The 13,010-nt window shown below is 42.1% G+C and overlaps 1 protein-coding gene across 2 annotated transcripts in view; it reads left to right on the plus strand.

Annotated features, from left to right (window-relative positions):
• Positions 1–13,010, plus strand: part of LOC115471581 (deleted in malignant brain tumors 1 protein-like) — a 121,311-nt gene that overhangs the window by 56,182 nt on the left and 52,119 nt on the right. Inside the window, exons 3-4 of one of the 2 annotated variants that reach the window (XM_030205254.1) lie at positions 8,129–8,443; positions 8,843–9,148. In XM_030205254.1, the coding sequence (XP_030061114.1) occupies positions 8,224–8,443; positions 8,843–9,148 (526 nt within the window). In that variant the 5' untranslated portion in view covers positions 8,129–8,223. Of the gene's footprint in view, positions 1–8,128; positions 8,444–8,842; positions 9,149–13,010 lie in introns of those variants that run through there. The other variant, XR_003942370.1, reaches the window with a different exon arrangement.

The following is a 13,010-nucleotide window of genomic DNA, read 5'->3' on the forward strand; positions in this document are numbered from 1 at the left end:
AACTTTTTACTCACTAAATTAGTTTTGACTCCCATTTTGACTCCCTAAATTAGTTTTGACTCCCTCAATTAGTTTTGATTCCTAGTTTTCACTCCCTAAATTAGTTTTGACTTTCATTTTGACTCCCTAAATTAGTTTTCACTCCCTAAATTAGTATTGATTCTCAGTTTTGACTCCCTAAATTAGTTTTGACAATCATTTTAACTCCCTAAATTAGTTTTGACTCCCATTTTGACTCCCTAAATTAGGTTTGACTCCCTAAATTAGTTTTGATTCCTAGTTTTTACTCCCTAAATTAGTTTTGACTTTAATTTTGACTCCCTAAATTAGTTTTCACTCCCTAAATTAGTATTGATTCTCAGTTTTGACTCCCTAAATTAGTTTTGACTCCCATTTTGACTCCCTAAATTAGGTTTGACTCCCTAAATTAGTTTTCGTTCCTAGTTTTGACTCCCTAAATTAGTTTCGACTCCCTAAATTAGTTTTGATTCCTAGTTTTGACTCCCTAAATTAGTTTTGATTCTCAGTTTTGACTCCCTAAATTAGATTTGACTCCCATTTTGACTCCCAAAATTAGTTTTGACTCTCTAAATTAGTTTTGTCTCCGATTTTGACTCCCTAAATTAGTTTTGACTCCCTAAATTTGTTTTGACTCCCTAAATTAGTTTGTTCTCCTAGTTTTGACTCTCTAACTTAGTTTTGACTCCCTAAATTAGTTTTGACACCCATTTTGACTCCCTAAATTAGTTTTGACTCCCTAAATTAGTTTTGATTCCTAGTTTTGACTTCCTAAATTAGTTTTGATTCCCTAAATTAGTTTTGACCGCCTAAATTAGTTTTGATTCTCAGTTTTGACTCCCTAAATTAGTTTTGACACCCATTTTGACTCCCTAAATTAGTTTTGTCTCCCTAAATTAGTTTTGATTCCTAGTTTTGTCTCCCTAAATTAGTTTTGATTCCTAGTTTTGATTCCCTAAATTAGTTTTGATTCTCAGTTTTGACTTCCTAAATTAGTTTTTTCTCCTAGTTTTGACTCCTTATCTTAGTTTTGACTCCCTAAATTAGTTTTGATTCCTAGTTTTGACTCCCTAAATTAGTTTTGACTCCCATTTTGACTCCCTAAATTAGTTTTGACTCCCAAAATTAGTTTTGATTCCTAGTTTTGACTCCCTAAATAAGTTTTGACTCTCTAAATTAGTTTTGACTCCCATTTTGACTCCCTAAATTAGTTTTGACTCCGTAAATCAGTTTTGACTCCCTAAATTAGTTTGTTCTACTAGTTTTGAGTCTCTAACTTAGTTTTGACTCCCTAAATTAGTTTTGACACCCATTTTGCCTGCCTAAATTAGTTTTCACACCCTAAATTAGTTTTGACACCCATTTTGACTCCCTTAATTAGTTTTGACTCCCTAAATTAGTTTTTTCTCCTAGTTTTGACTCCTTATCTTAGTTTTGACTCCCTAAATTAGTTTTGACACCCATTTTGACTCCCTAAATTAGTTTTGACTCTCTAAATTAGTTTTGATTCCCTAAATTAGTTTTTTCTCCTAGATTTGACTCCCTAACTTAGTTTTTACTCACTAAATTAGTTTTGACTCCCATTTTGACTCCCTAAATTAGTTTTGACTCCCTCAATTAGTTTTGATTCCTAGTTTTGACTCCCTAAATTAGTATTGATTCTCAGTTTTGACTCCCTAAATTAGTTTTGACTCTCATTTTGACTCCCTAAATTAGTTTTAGTTCCTAGTTTTGACTCCCTAAATTAGTTTCGACTCCCTAAATTAGTTTTGATTCCTAGTTTTGACTCCCTAAATTAGTTTTGATTCCTAGTTTTGACTCCCTAAATTAGATTTGACTCCCTAAATTAGTTTTGACTCCCATTTTGACTCCCTAAATTAGTTTTGACACCCATTTTGTCTCCCTAAATTAGTTTTGACTCCCTAAATTAGTTTTGATTCCTAGTTTTGACTCCCTAAATTAGTTTTGACTCCGTAAATTAGTTTTGACTCCCTAAATTAGTTTGTTCTACTAGTTTTGAGTCTCTAACTTAGTTTTGACTCCCTAAATTAGTTTTGACACCCATTTTGACTCCCTTAATTAGTTTTGACTCCCTAAATTACTTTTGATTCCTAGTTTTGACTCCCTAAATTAGTTTTGACTCCCTAAATTAGTTTTTTCTCCTAGTTTTGACTCCTTATCTTACTTTTGACTCCCTAAATTAGTTTTGACACCCATTTTGACTCCCTAAATTAGTTTTGACTCCCTAAATTAGTTTTGATTCCTAGTTTTGACTCCCTAAATTAGTTTTGATTCTCAGTTTTGACTCCCTAAATTAGATTTGACTCCCTAAATTAGTTTTGACACCCATTTTGACTCCCTAAATTAGTTTTGACTCCCTAAATTAGTTTTGATTCCTAGTTTTGACTCCCTAAATTAGCTTTAACTCCCTAAATTAGTTTTGACACCCATTTTGACTCCCTAAATTAGTTTTGACTCCCTAAATTAGTTTTGACCCCCAGTAGTAACTCCCTAACTTAGTTTTGACTCCCAGTTTTGACTCCCTAAATTAGATTTGACTCCCTAAATTAGTTTTGACACCCATTTTGACTCCCAAAATTAGTTTTGACTCCCTAAATTAGTTTTCTCTCCGATTTTGACTCCCTAAATTAGTTTTGACTCCCTAAATTAGTTTGTTCTCCTAGTTTTGACTCTCTAACTTAGTTTTGACTCCCTAAATTAGTTTTGATTCCTAGTTTTGACTCCCTAAATTAGTTTTGACAACCATTTTGACTCCCTAAATTAGTTTTGACTACCTAAATTAGTTTTGATTCCTAGTTTTGACTCCTAAATTAGATTTGACTCCCTAAATTAGATTTGACTCCCTAAATTAGTTTTGACTCCCATTTTGACTCCCTAAATTAGTTTTTACTCCCTAAATTAGTTTTGATTCCTAGTTTTGACTCCCTAAATTAGTTTTGACACCCATTTTGTCTCCCTAAATTAGTTTTGACTCCGTAAATTAGTTTTGACACCCTAAATTAGTTTGTTCTACTAGTTTTGAGTCTCTAACTTAGTTTTGACTCCCTAAATTAGTTTTGACACCCATTTTGTCTGCCTAAATTAGTTTTCACACCCTAAATTAGTTTTGACACCCATTTTGACTCCCTTAATTAGTTTTGACTCCCTAAATTACTTTTGATTCCTAGTTTTGACTCCCTAAATTAGTTTTGACTCCCTAAATTAGTTTTTTCTCCTAGTTTTGACTCCTTATCTTACTTTTGACTCCCTAAATTAGTTTTGACACCCATTTTGACTCCCTAAATTAGTTTTGACTCCCTAAATTAGTTTTTATTCCTAGTTTTGACTCCCTAAATTAGTTTTGATTCTCAGTTTTGACTCCCTAAATTAGATTTGACTCCCTAAATTAGTTTTGACACCCATTTTGACTCCCTAAATTAGTTTTGACTCCCTAAATTAGTTTTGATTCCTAGTTTTGACTCCCTAAATTAGCTTTAACTCCCTAAATTAGTTTTGACACCCGCAGTCTTGCAGGCGGATACTCCAACATAGTACACCTGTTCATACCCATTTCAACCAATCAGGATGACTTTTATTCTCTGCAATAATTGTGCTGCTTTGGTTTCAAGGCCAATCATCTGGAAACTTAAAGCTTGTCCTATCTGCCTTCAGCTATCTACTTTAAAACAAGAGCTATATAAAGTAATGCAAGAATTAGATGCAATTAAAGCAACTTATAGGACTGTGCAGAATCATAACTTCTCACCACTGCCTCAGAGAATAAAACCTCAAAGGAACAGATGGCTCACAGTAGGCTCATGCAGAATTCGTCATGTGACACAGAAGCATCCACCCGCACAAGTGTTGTCACTACAAAATTCTTTTGCTCCACTACAGCACTGTGATGTTTCTGAAACTAAAATTGAAGCAGAAAAAAAAGAAAAAGCAAAGAAGAGGGAACAAAAAGAGGAGAAGGTACCCAAAGACAAAAGACACTCACAAATCACTAAACCCAAAACACATACTAGGAAATGTAGTTGGAAAGCAATGACCACAAATGCTCACAGTCTAAGCAATAAAATTCATGACCTTCAAGCCCTGATGTTGGAGACTGACTTGGACATAGTTGCAGTCACAGAGACATGGCTCCATGGTTCCCATGAATGGGATGTAAACATACCAGGCTATAATCTTTTTAGGAAGGATAGAGAGGGACGTAAAGGTGGAGTAGCTCTGTATGTGAGAGATGATATCGCAGCAACTGAAATGACAGGGAAGTGGGGAAAGGAAGAAGCAATATGGATCACCTTAAAAAGAGAGGATAGAACCTTGGTCCACGTGGGTGTTGTCTATAGACCCCCGACACAATTGGAAGAACTAGATAAAGATCTGATCACTGATATTCAAAAGTTGGGGAAGAAAAGAGAGGTGCTGCTGTTGGGAGATTTTAATCTGCCGGATGTAGATTGGAGGGTTCCGTCTGCAAAATCGGAAAGAAGTAGAGAGATTGTGGATGCTTTCCAAAGTGCTCTGCTCAGACAAATGGTGAACGAACCCACGAGGGAGGGAGCCACGTTGGATCTGGTGCTCACGAATGGGGATAGTGTGTCAAATGTCCGAGTGGCTGCACACCTGGGAAACAGTGACCATCAAACGGTTTGTTTTGATGTAACAGCTCATGTGGATGGCAGCCACTCCAAACTCAAAGTCCTGGATTTCAAGCGAGCTGACTTTAACAAAATGGAAGAATACCTGAGGAAGGAGCTGATGGGCTGGGAGGACATACGAGAAGTGGAAGGACAGTGGTCCAGGCTAAAAGAAGTAATAAACAGGGCCACAGACCTTTATGTAAGGAGGGTAAATAAAAGCAAGAGAAAAAGGAAACCGATATGGTTTTCAAAGCAAGTGGCTGAGAAAATAAAGGCTAAAGAGTTAGCGTTCCAGAAATACAAAAAATCTCAAGTAGAGGAACACGGGGAGGAATACCGGATGAAACTGAAAGAAGCCAAGAGAGAGGTACGTCTGGCGAAGGCGCAAGCGGAAGAACAAATGGCTAGAAATGTACGGAGGGGAGACAAAAACTTCTTCAGGTATATTAGTGAAAGGAGAAAGACTATAAAGGGAATTGTGAGACTAAAAGATACAACGAAACGCTATGTAGAAAATGATGAAGAAAAAGCCAATTTGCTAAATAGATACTTTTGTTCTGTTTTCACTGAAGAAAATCCTGGGGAAGGACTGAGAGGGACTGGCAAAAGTACACCTGAAAACGAAGTGGATAGAGCACCGTTCACGGAAGAGAGTGTATATGAACAACTTGGAAAGCTAAAGGTGGACAAAGCCATGGGGCCGGACGGGATCCACCCCAGAATACTGAGGGAGCTCAGAGAGGTTCTGGCGGGTCCTCTTAAAGATTTGTTTAATAAATCCTTGGAGACAGGAGAGGTTCCGAGGGATTGGAGAATGGCGGAGGTGGTCCCTCTTCACAAAAGTGGGGATAGGGAAGAAGCTGGAAACTACAGGCCGGTAAGCCTCACTTCGATTATTGGAAAAGTAATGGAAGCCATGCTGAAGGAAAGGATAGTGAATTTCCTGGAAGCCAATAAGTTGCAAGATCCGAGACAACATGGTTTCACCAAAGGGAAGTCGTGCCAAACGAATCTCATTGAATTCTTTGACTGGGTGACGGGAGAATTAAATCGAGGACGTGCTATGGACGTCATCTACTTAGATTTCAGCAAGGCTTTTGACACGGTTCCCCACAGGAGGCTCTTGAATAAACTAGAAGGGCTGAAGATAGGACCCGAAGTGGTGAACTGGATTAGGAACTGGTTGACGGGCAGACGCCAGAGGGTGGTGGTGAATGGAGTTCGCTCGGAGGAGGGAAAGGTGAGTAGTGGAGTGCCTCAGGGATCGGTGCTGGGGCCCATTCTGTTCAATATATTTGTGAGTGACATTGCCGAAGGGTTACAAGGTAAAGTTTGCCTTTTTGCGGATGACACCAAGATTTCCAACAGAGTGGACACCCCGGAGGGAGTGGAAAACATGAAAAAAGATCTGAAGAAGCTGGAAAAATGGTCTAACGTTTGGCAATTAAAATTCAATGCGAAGAAATGCAAAGTGATGCACTTAGGGAGTAGAAATCCAAGGGAGGCGTATGTGTTAGGTGGGGAGAGCCTGATAGTCACGGACGGGGAGAGGGATCTTGGGGTGATAGTATCTGAGGACCTAAAGGCTATGAAACAGTGTGACAAGGCGGTGGCCGTAGCGAGAAGGTTGCTAGGCTGTATAGAGAGAGGTGTGACCAGCAGAAAAAAGGAGGTTTTAATGCCCCTGTATAAGACGTTGGTGAGGCCCCACCTGGAGTATTGTGTTCAGTTTTGGAGGCTGTACCTTGCGAAGAATGTTAAAAAAATGGAAGCGGTACAAAGAAAAGCTACGAGGATGGTATGGGAGTTGCGTTCCAAGACGTATGAAGAGAGACTTGCTGACCTGAACATGTATACTCTGGAGGAAAGGAGGAACAGGGGTGATATGATACAGACGTTCAAATATTTGAAAGGTATTAATCCGCAAACGAATCTTTTCCGGAGAGGGGAAGGCGGTAGAACGAGAGGACATGAAATGAGATTGAAGGGGGGCAGACTCAGGAAAGATGTCAGGAAGTATTTCTTCACGGAGAGGGTGGTGAACGCTTGGAATGCCCTCCCGCGGGAGGTGGTGGAGATGAAAACGGTAATGGAATTCAAGCATGCGTGGGACAGGCATAAAGGAATCCTGTGCAGAAGGAATGGATCCACAGAAGCTTAGCTGAAATTGGGTGGCGGGGGGAAGAGGGGTTGGTGGTTGAGAGGCTAGGATGGGGGAGGGCAGACTTATACGGGGTCTGTGCCGGAGCCGGTGATGGGAGGCGGGACTGGTGGTTGGGAGGCGGGAAATACTGCTGCACAGACTTATATGGTCTGTGCCCTGAAAAAGACAGGTACAAATCAAGGTAAGGTATACACATGAGTTTATCGTGGGCAGACTAGATGGACCGTGCAGGTCTTTTTCTGCCGTCATCTACTATGTTACTATGTTGACTCCCTAAATTAGTTTTGACTCCCTAAATTAGTTTTGACCCCCAGTAGTAACTCCCTAACTTAGTTTTGACTCCCAGTTTTGACTCCGTAAATTATTTTTGACTCTCTAAATTAGTTTTGACTCCCTAAATTAGTTTTGACCCCTAATTTTGACTCCCTAAGTTAGTTTTGACTCCCTAAATTACTTTTGACCCCCAGTTTGTACTCCCTAAATTAGTTTTGTCTCCCAGTTTTGACTCCCTAAATTAGTTTTGACCCCCCCCCCCAATTCTGACTCCCTAAATTAGTTTTGACTCCTAGTTTTGACTCCCTAAAATTAGTTTTGACCCCTAGTTTTGACTCTCTAAATTAGTTTTGACTCCCTAAATTGGTTTTTACCCCCAGTTTTGACTCCCTAAATTAGGTTTGACTGCCTAAATTAGTTTTCTCCCCTAGGTTTAACTCCCTAAATTAGTTTTGACCCCCAATTTTGAATCTCTAACTTAGTTTTGACTCCCTAAATTAGTTTTGACTCCCCAAGGTAAGGGAGGTATGCACCTGGGAGCAATTTTTGAAGTCCACTGCAGTGCCCCCTAGGGTGCCCGATTGGTGTCCTGGCATATCAGGGGGACCTGTGCACTACAAATGCTGGCCCCTCCCACGACCAAATGCCTTGGATTTGGCCAGGTTTGAGATGGCCGTCCTCGGTTTCCATTATCGGCGAAAACCGATGCCAGCCATCTCAAACCCGGCCATCTCTGACATTTGGCCGGCCCCAACCATATTATCGAAACGAAAGATGGCCGGCCATCTTTTTCGATAATATGGTTCGGCACTGGCCATCTAGTTATAATCCAGTTTTCTTCACCCCCTGCACATACCAGAAGTATCCTATGAAATTTGCCTGTATTTACAAATAGTACAAAGGAGCTATGACTAATAAATATTTAGTGCACAAGAGCTATGGCTACTAAATATTCAAATATTTTTATACTACTACTACTACTTTATAACTATATTTTAATCAGTTACTTATTCATCTCTTTCAGGTGAGCTGCAGTTCAGGTTGGTTAATGGCTATAATCGCTGTAGTGGAAGAGTGGAAGTACTTCAGCATGGACAATGGGGGACCATATGTGATGATATGTGGGGTATAGAGGATGCCAAGCTGGTGTGTAAGCAGCTGAATTGTGGCCTTGCTATATCAGTAACTGAAAATGCTCAGTTTGGTCAAGGGTCAGGTCCCATATGGCTTGATGACATTAAGTGCACTGGAAATGAGACTCACTTCGGTCAGTGTGAAACAGAGGCTTGGGAAAAGCATAATTGCTATCATAGTGAAGATGCTGGAGTCATTTGTTCAGGTGAGTTGCTAGTCCTTAATGTGAAATATCCTTTGAGGGCTACAGAATACAGATGTTATTTAAGTAAAATTGTTCAGGTTCACTTCTTTTCAAAACGCTTTTAAGTAAATGTAATGCCCATGAAAACCTTTGGCTTGACAGCAGGGGACTCTATCAAAAGACTGACTCCTGTCTGCTGCCTGCACTAAATATTAGTGAAATTTTATATACACTCCTCCTTTCATATCTTAGAATTAAACTCCTTACCAACTGTCTATGAGAACTAATACATTGCTGTTCTAGGCTTAATGATATCACATACAGTTGAAATAAATGCCTTCAGTATGCTACAAACCTGAATATTATGTAAATGTAAATAAATGTTCTCATATGCTATTGTGATTTCTTCTTTCCATGGAGGTGTGGCTCTGAAGGATGGCCCTAGTATCTGTGCTGGACGAGTGGAAGTGGCCCATGAGAATCAGTGGACAACAGTGTGTGGCCGTGGCTGGGATTTACAGGATGCTGTTGTTGTGTGTAAAGAGCTGGGCTGTGGATTTGCCATATCTGCATCGGGTACAGCTGAGTTTGAGCAGGGAACGGTTCCCATTTGGCTGTCTGATGTTACCTGCAAAGGAACAGAGTCTAACATCACCAAATGTCTGGCCAGTTCTGGGAACAAACAAAACTGCAGCCATGCGGAGGATGCAAGTGTGGTGTGTTCAGGTAAATTCCTTATTCCTCTTACGTTCTATGTGGTAGAGTGTATGCTGCCTTTCTGTGGTACAACCAATGGAAACAGTTATGACTACTTAAAATGTGGGGTAGAGACACAATGATTTTAAAATTATGGTAGGATGCAGGAAAACAAAATATTAAAAGAGAGAAATAGAGGGTCAAACAGGTACCTACTATTATCACCTTGAGAGTGGGTAAAATCAAGTTACTTACCTGTGGCAGGTGTTCATGGACAGTCATAGCATGGGTTATATGAAGGAGTAGCCTAATAGTTAGTTCACTGGGTTGAGAACCAGGCCCAATTCCCATTACAGCTCCTTGTGGCCCTGGGATAGTCATTTAACCTTCCATTGCCTCATATGCAAAACTTGGGGTCCTGTTTACTGAAGTGCACTAGCGTTTTTAGAGCATGCTAAAACTTAGCACGCGCAAACTGTGTAGACAGCCATAGGAATATTATTGGCATCTACACGGTTAGCACACGCTAATGCTTAGCTCACACTGAAAACACTAACGCGCCTCTAGCACGGCTTAATAAATAGGGCCCTTAGATTGTGAGACCACTAGGGACAGAGAAAGTACCTGCATATCAAATTCATGACAGCGTAGGGCATGTTATTGACAAAGCCTCCTGTAGTTTAGGAAGCTTTTGAGCTGCTGCCCCATACTTTCCACTTCCGGCCTGCCACTGTTTTACAAGATCACTTCAGTCTGTTTATACATCTTGAGTAGAAAACAACCCTTTGGGGAAGTGAGCAGGAATGCGAGGACTTGTATCCTGCTGTCCTCTGAGAAAGTCTGCTACAAGTATGTAACTTTTTTTTTTTTTCGAGGACAAGCAGGTTAGCAAGCCCTCGTGGCATGGACTCCCTAGCTATATGCTGCTTGAACCGAAAAAAAGGGAAAAATTAATAGCAAGATGCTTCTACAGATAGACACCAATATATTTTTGTGGCAATTAGCCATTTTTGTATTTTCTTTTCTTTCTTTCTTTTTAAAATTATTTTAGAAGGCACCCAGGAAGAGAAAAGAATTGGGCATGGGGGGATAGAGTTGGATTCCAGTCCCCAGATACTGGAGGACTGAATGAACAAATCTATTGTTGAGTCTATATTCCTTTTCTAAACAGTAGTGGGCTTTGAATGAATGAACAGATGTCCATTTCACAGCTCTGCAAATTTCCTCATTGGAAGCTGATCTCAAGTGGGTTACTGATGCCACCATAGTTCTGACATTGTGAACTGTGACCTGACCCTCAAAAGTCAAACCAGCCTGGGCATAAGCAAAGGAAATAGTCTGCTAGACAATTGGCCAATGTGCATTTGTTGGTGGCAACCCCTACCCTATTTGGGTGAAAATAAAAAAAAATTGGGTGTACTTTCTAAGGTATTTAATCCACTCCAAATAAAAGGCCAAGACTCTTTTGCAGTTCAATGTGTGCAGTGTACTCTCACCTTGTGCATGATGCCTAGGAAAAAATGTTGGCAGGACGATAAGCTGGTTAAGATGGAAGTTTGACTCCACCTTAGAAGAAACTTGGGATGAGACCACAGAAACACCCTGTTAAAGAATGGGTGCCGTGAACTGAAAACGTTTGGGAACCACTGCAGTAGTCTGTTTCTTGGCAGCTTCCTGGGATGCTGCAAGCGATATTAGTTTGGTCTGCCTCCTTGGAGCATACTAGTGGGCTATCTTGTGATTCCTTGTGATTGTTTGCTGCCTGATAGAAGCCTTGTAACAGGGAGCATGGTGGCAGCATTGCTGCTGGCTGATTTGACAGCATCCTTGTTCAACAATTACTGGTGACATACTGAAAGGATGCGCAGTCGTTCCATATCTGTCTTTCCTGCAGTGTGTGTGGATGCCCAGCCTGGTTCCGTCTTTGGACGTTGCAGCGCTCCATCTCTGCACGTCGAGCCTTGCTCCACCTCTGCACGTTGAGCCTTGCTCCATCTCTGCACGTCGAGCCTTGCTCTGTCTCTACTTGTCGAGCCTTGCTCTATCTCTGCTTGTCAAGCCTTACTTCATCGTTGGACGTTGACCTTGCTCCAGCTTTGGACATCGACCCTTGCTCTGTCTCTGTATGTTGAGCCTTGCTATGTGTCTGAATATCAAGCCTTGCTCCATCTCTGAATGTTGAGCATACTGTGTCTCTGGACATCGAGCCATCATCCGTTTCTGGACATTGGACTTTGCCTTGTCTCTGGCCGTTGGGCCTTGCTCCATCTCATGAAATTGGACCTTGCTCCGTCTTGGGATGTTGGACCTTGCTCTGTCTCAGGACATCGAGACATATACCATCTCTGGACATCAAGGCATGCTCCATCCCTGGCTGTTGAGCCTTGCTCCGTCATTGGAGGTTGGGTCTTGCTCCATCTCTAGAGATCGGATCTTGCTCCAATTCTAGATGTTGAGCCTTGTTCCACCTCTGGTTGTCGAGCCCGGCTCCATCTCTGGACATCGAACCTTGCTCCATCACTGGATGTCAAGCCTTGCTCTGTCTGTCGAGCTTTTCGCTGCTGAGCCTCACTCTGTCACTGGGTGTCAAGTCTTACTCCATCCCTGGATGATAGACCTTCCTCTGTTCAAGCCTTCTTCCAGCTCAGGAGGTCAAGTCTTGCTCCATCTCTGGATGCCTGGCTCTGGTAGGAGTGCCTTGCCCGGTCTTGATTTCCTGCACCTTGCTCCCTCTCTGTACTTTAGGTCTTGCTCTGTTTCTGGGTGGTGGGCCTGGCACCACCTCTGTGGGTTGTACCCTGCTCCTGAAGTGGTGTGTGCCTCTGTCTCTAGGTTTCAGAATGGGTACTGTTTCTAGAGGCAGAGCCTTGCCTATCTCTGGTTGACGGGTTTGCCTATGCCTCTTTAGGTCGAGTCTTGCTCTGTCTCTGTCTGGCCCATACTCTGTCTCTGGATACCGAGACTTTCCCCATCCATGGCTGTCAAGCCAGGCTGTTTCAGGGTTGAGTCTTGCTCTATCTCAGGATACCGAGACTTTCCCCATCCATAGTTGTTAGGCCAGGTTGTTTCAAGCCTTCGTCTTCGGTCCATCTTTGGCTACCGAGCTTCACTCCACCTTGTACACACAGTCTTACTCCATATTGGGCCTTGCTCCGTTTCTGGGGTTCGAGTCTGGCTCAGTTGTTCTAGGTGGTGCCTAGCCCATTTTGGCAGTTGGCACATTGATACATTTTCTAGAAGTTGAGCTTGGCTCTGCCTCTAGCTCTCGGACCTTCCCTATCTCGGGTGGTCAGTCTTGTTCTGTCTTTTCCAGCGAGCCGGGCTTCACCTTGGCCACTCTAGCCTGGCTCCTTCACTGAAGGTTAGGCTGCATTCTCTCTCTGCCTGTTCCATCTGGCTCCTTTTTTGGCTGTCACTCCTGGCTCCATTGTCGAGCCTTACTCCATCATTAACGGGCAAGTCTAGTCTTTTCACTGGAGGTTGCATTGGGAGCCATCGCTAACTATTGCTCTAGCTTTGGATGTTCAGCCTCGTGGGGGCCGAGCTGTGAGTTGCCTCGGATTTCTTGCTCCATCTCTGGTGGGTGAGTCAGGTCTTCTCCCCGATTGTCAAGCCTGGGGCAGTTTCTGGCTGGTCTGCTCTGCAGTTCTGGCCGCTATGCATTTGTTGCCTCTGTTGTTGAGTCTGGCCCTGTCGCTGGCTCTTGAGCCTTGGTAGGCTTTGCTCTGTTGCTGTCTGTCGAAGCTTCCTCCTTTGTTGGCTAGCACAGCTTATTCTGCACCCACTGCTGGACTTTCTTCCACAGTTTGGGGCTCTAGTGTGCTTCCATCTTCGGAGGTTGGGACTGGCTTCGTTTCCATGTGTCGGCCTTCTTCATTTGCTCATCATCAGG

This window comes from Microcaecilia unicolor, chromosome 6, assembly GCF_901765095.1.
Source record: "Microcaecilia unicolor chromosome 6, aMicUni1.1, whole genome shotgun sequence".
Classification (NCBI taxonomy): domain Eukaryota; kingdom Metazoa; phylum Chordata; class Amphibia; order Gymnophiona; family Siphonopidae; genus Microcaecilia; species Microcaecilia unicolor.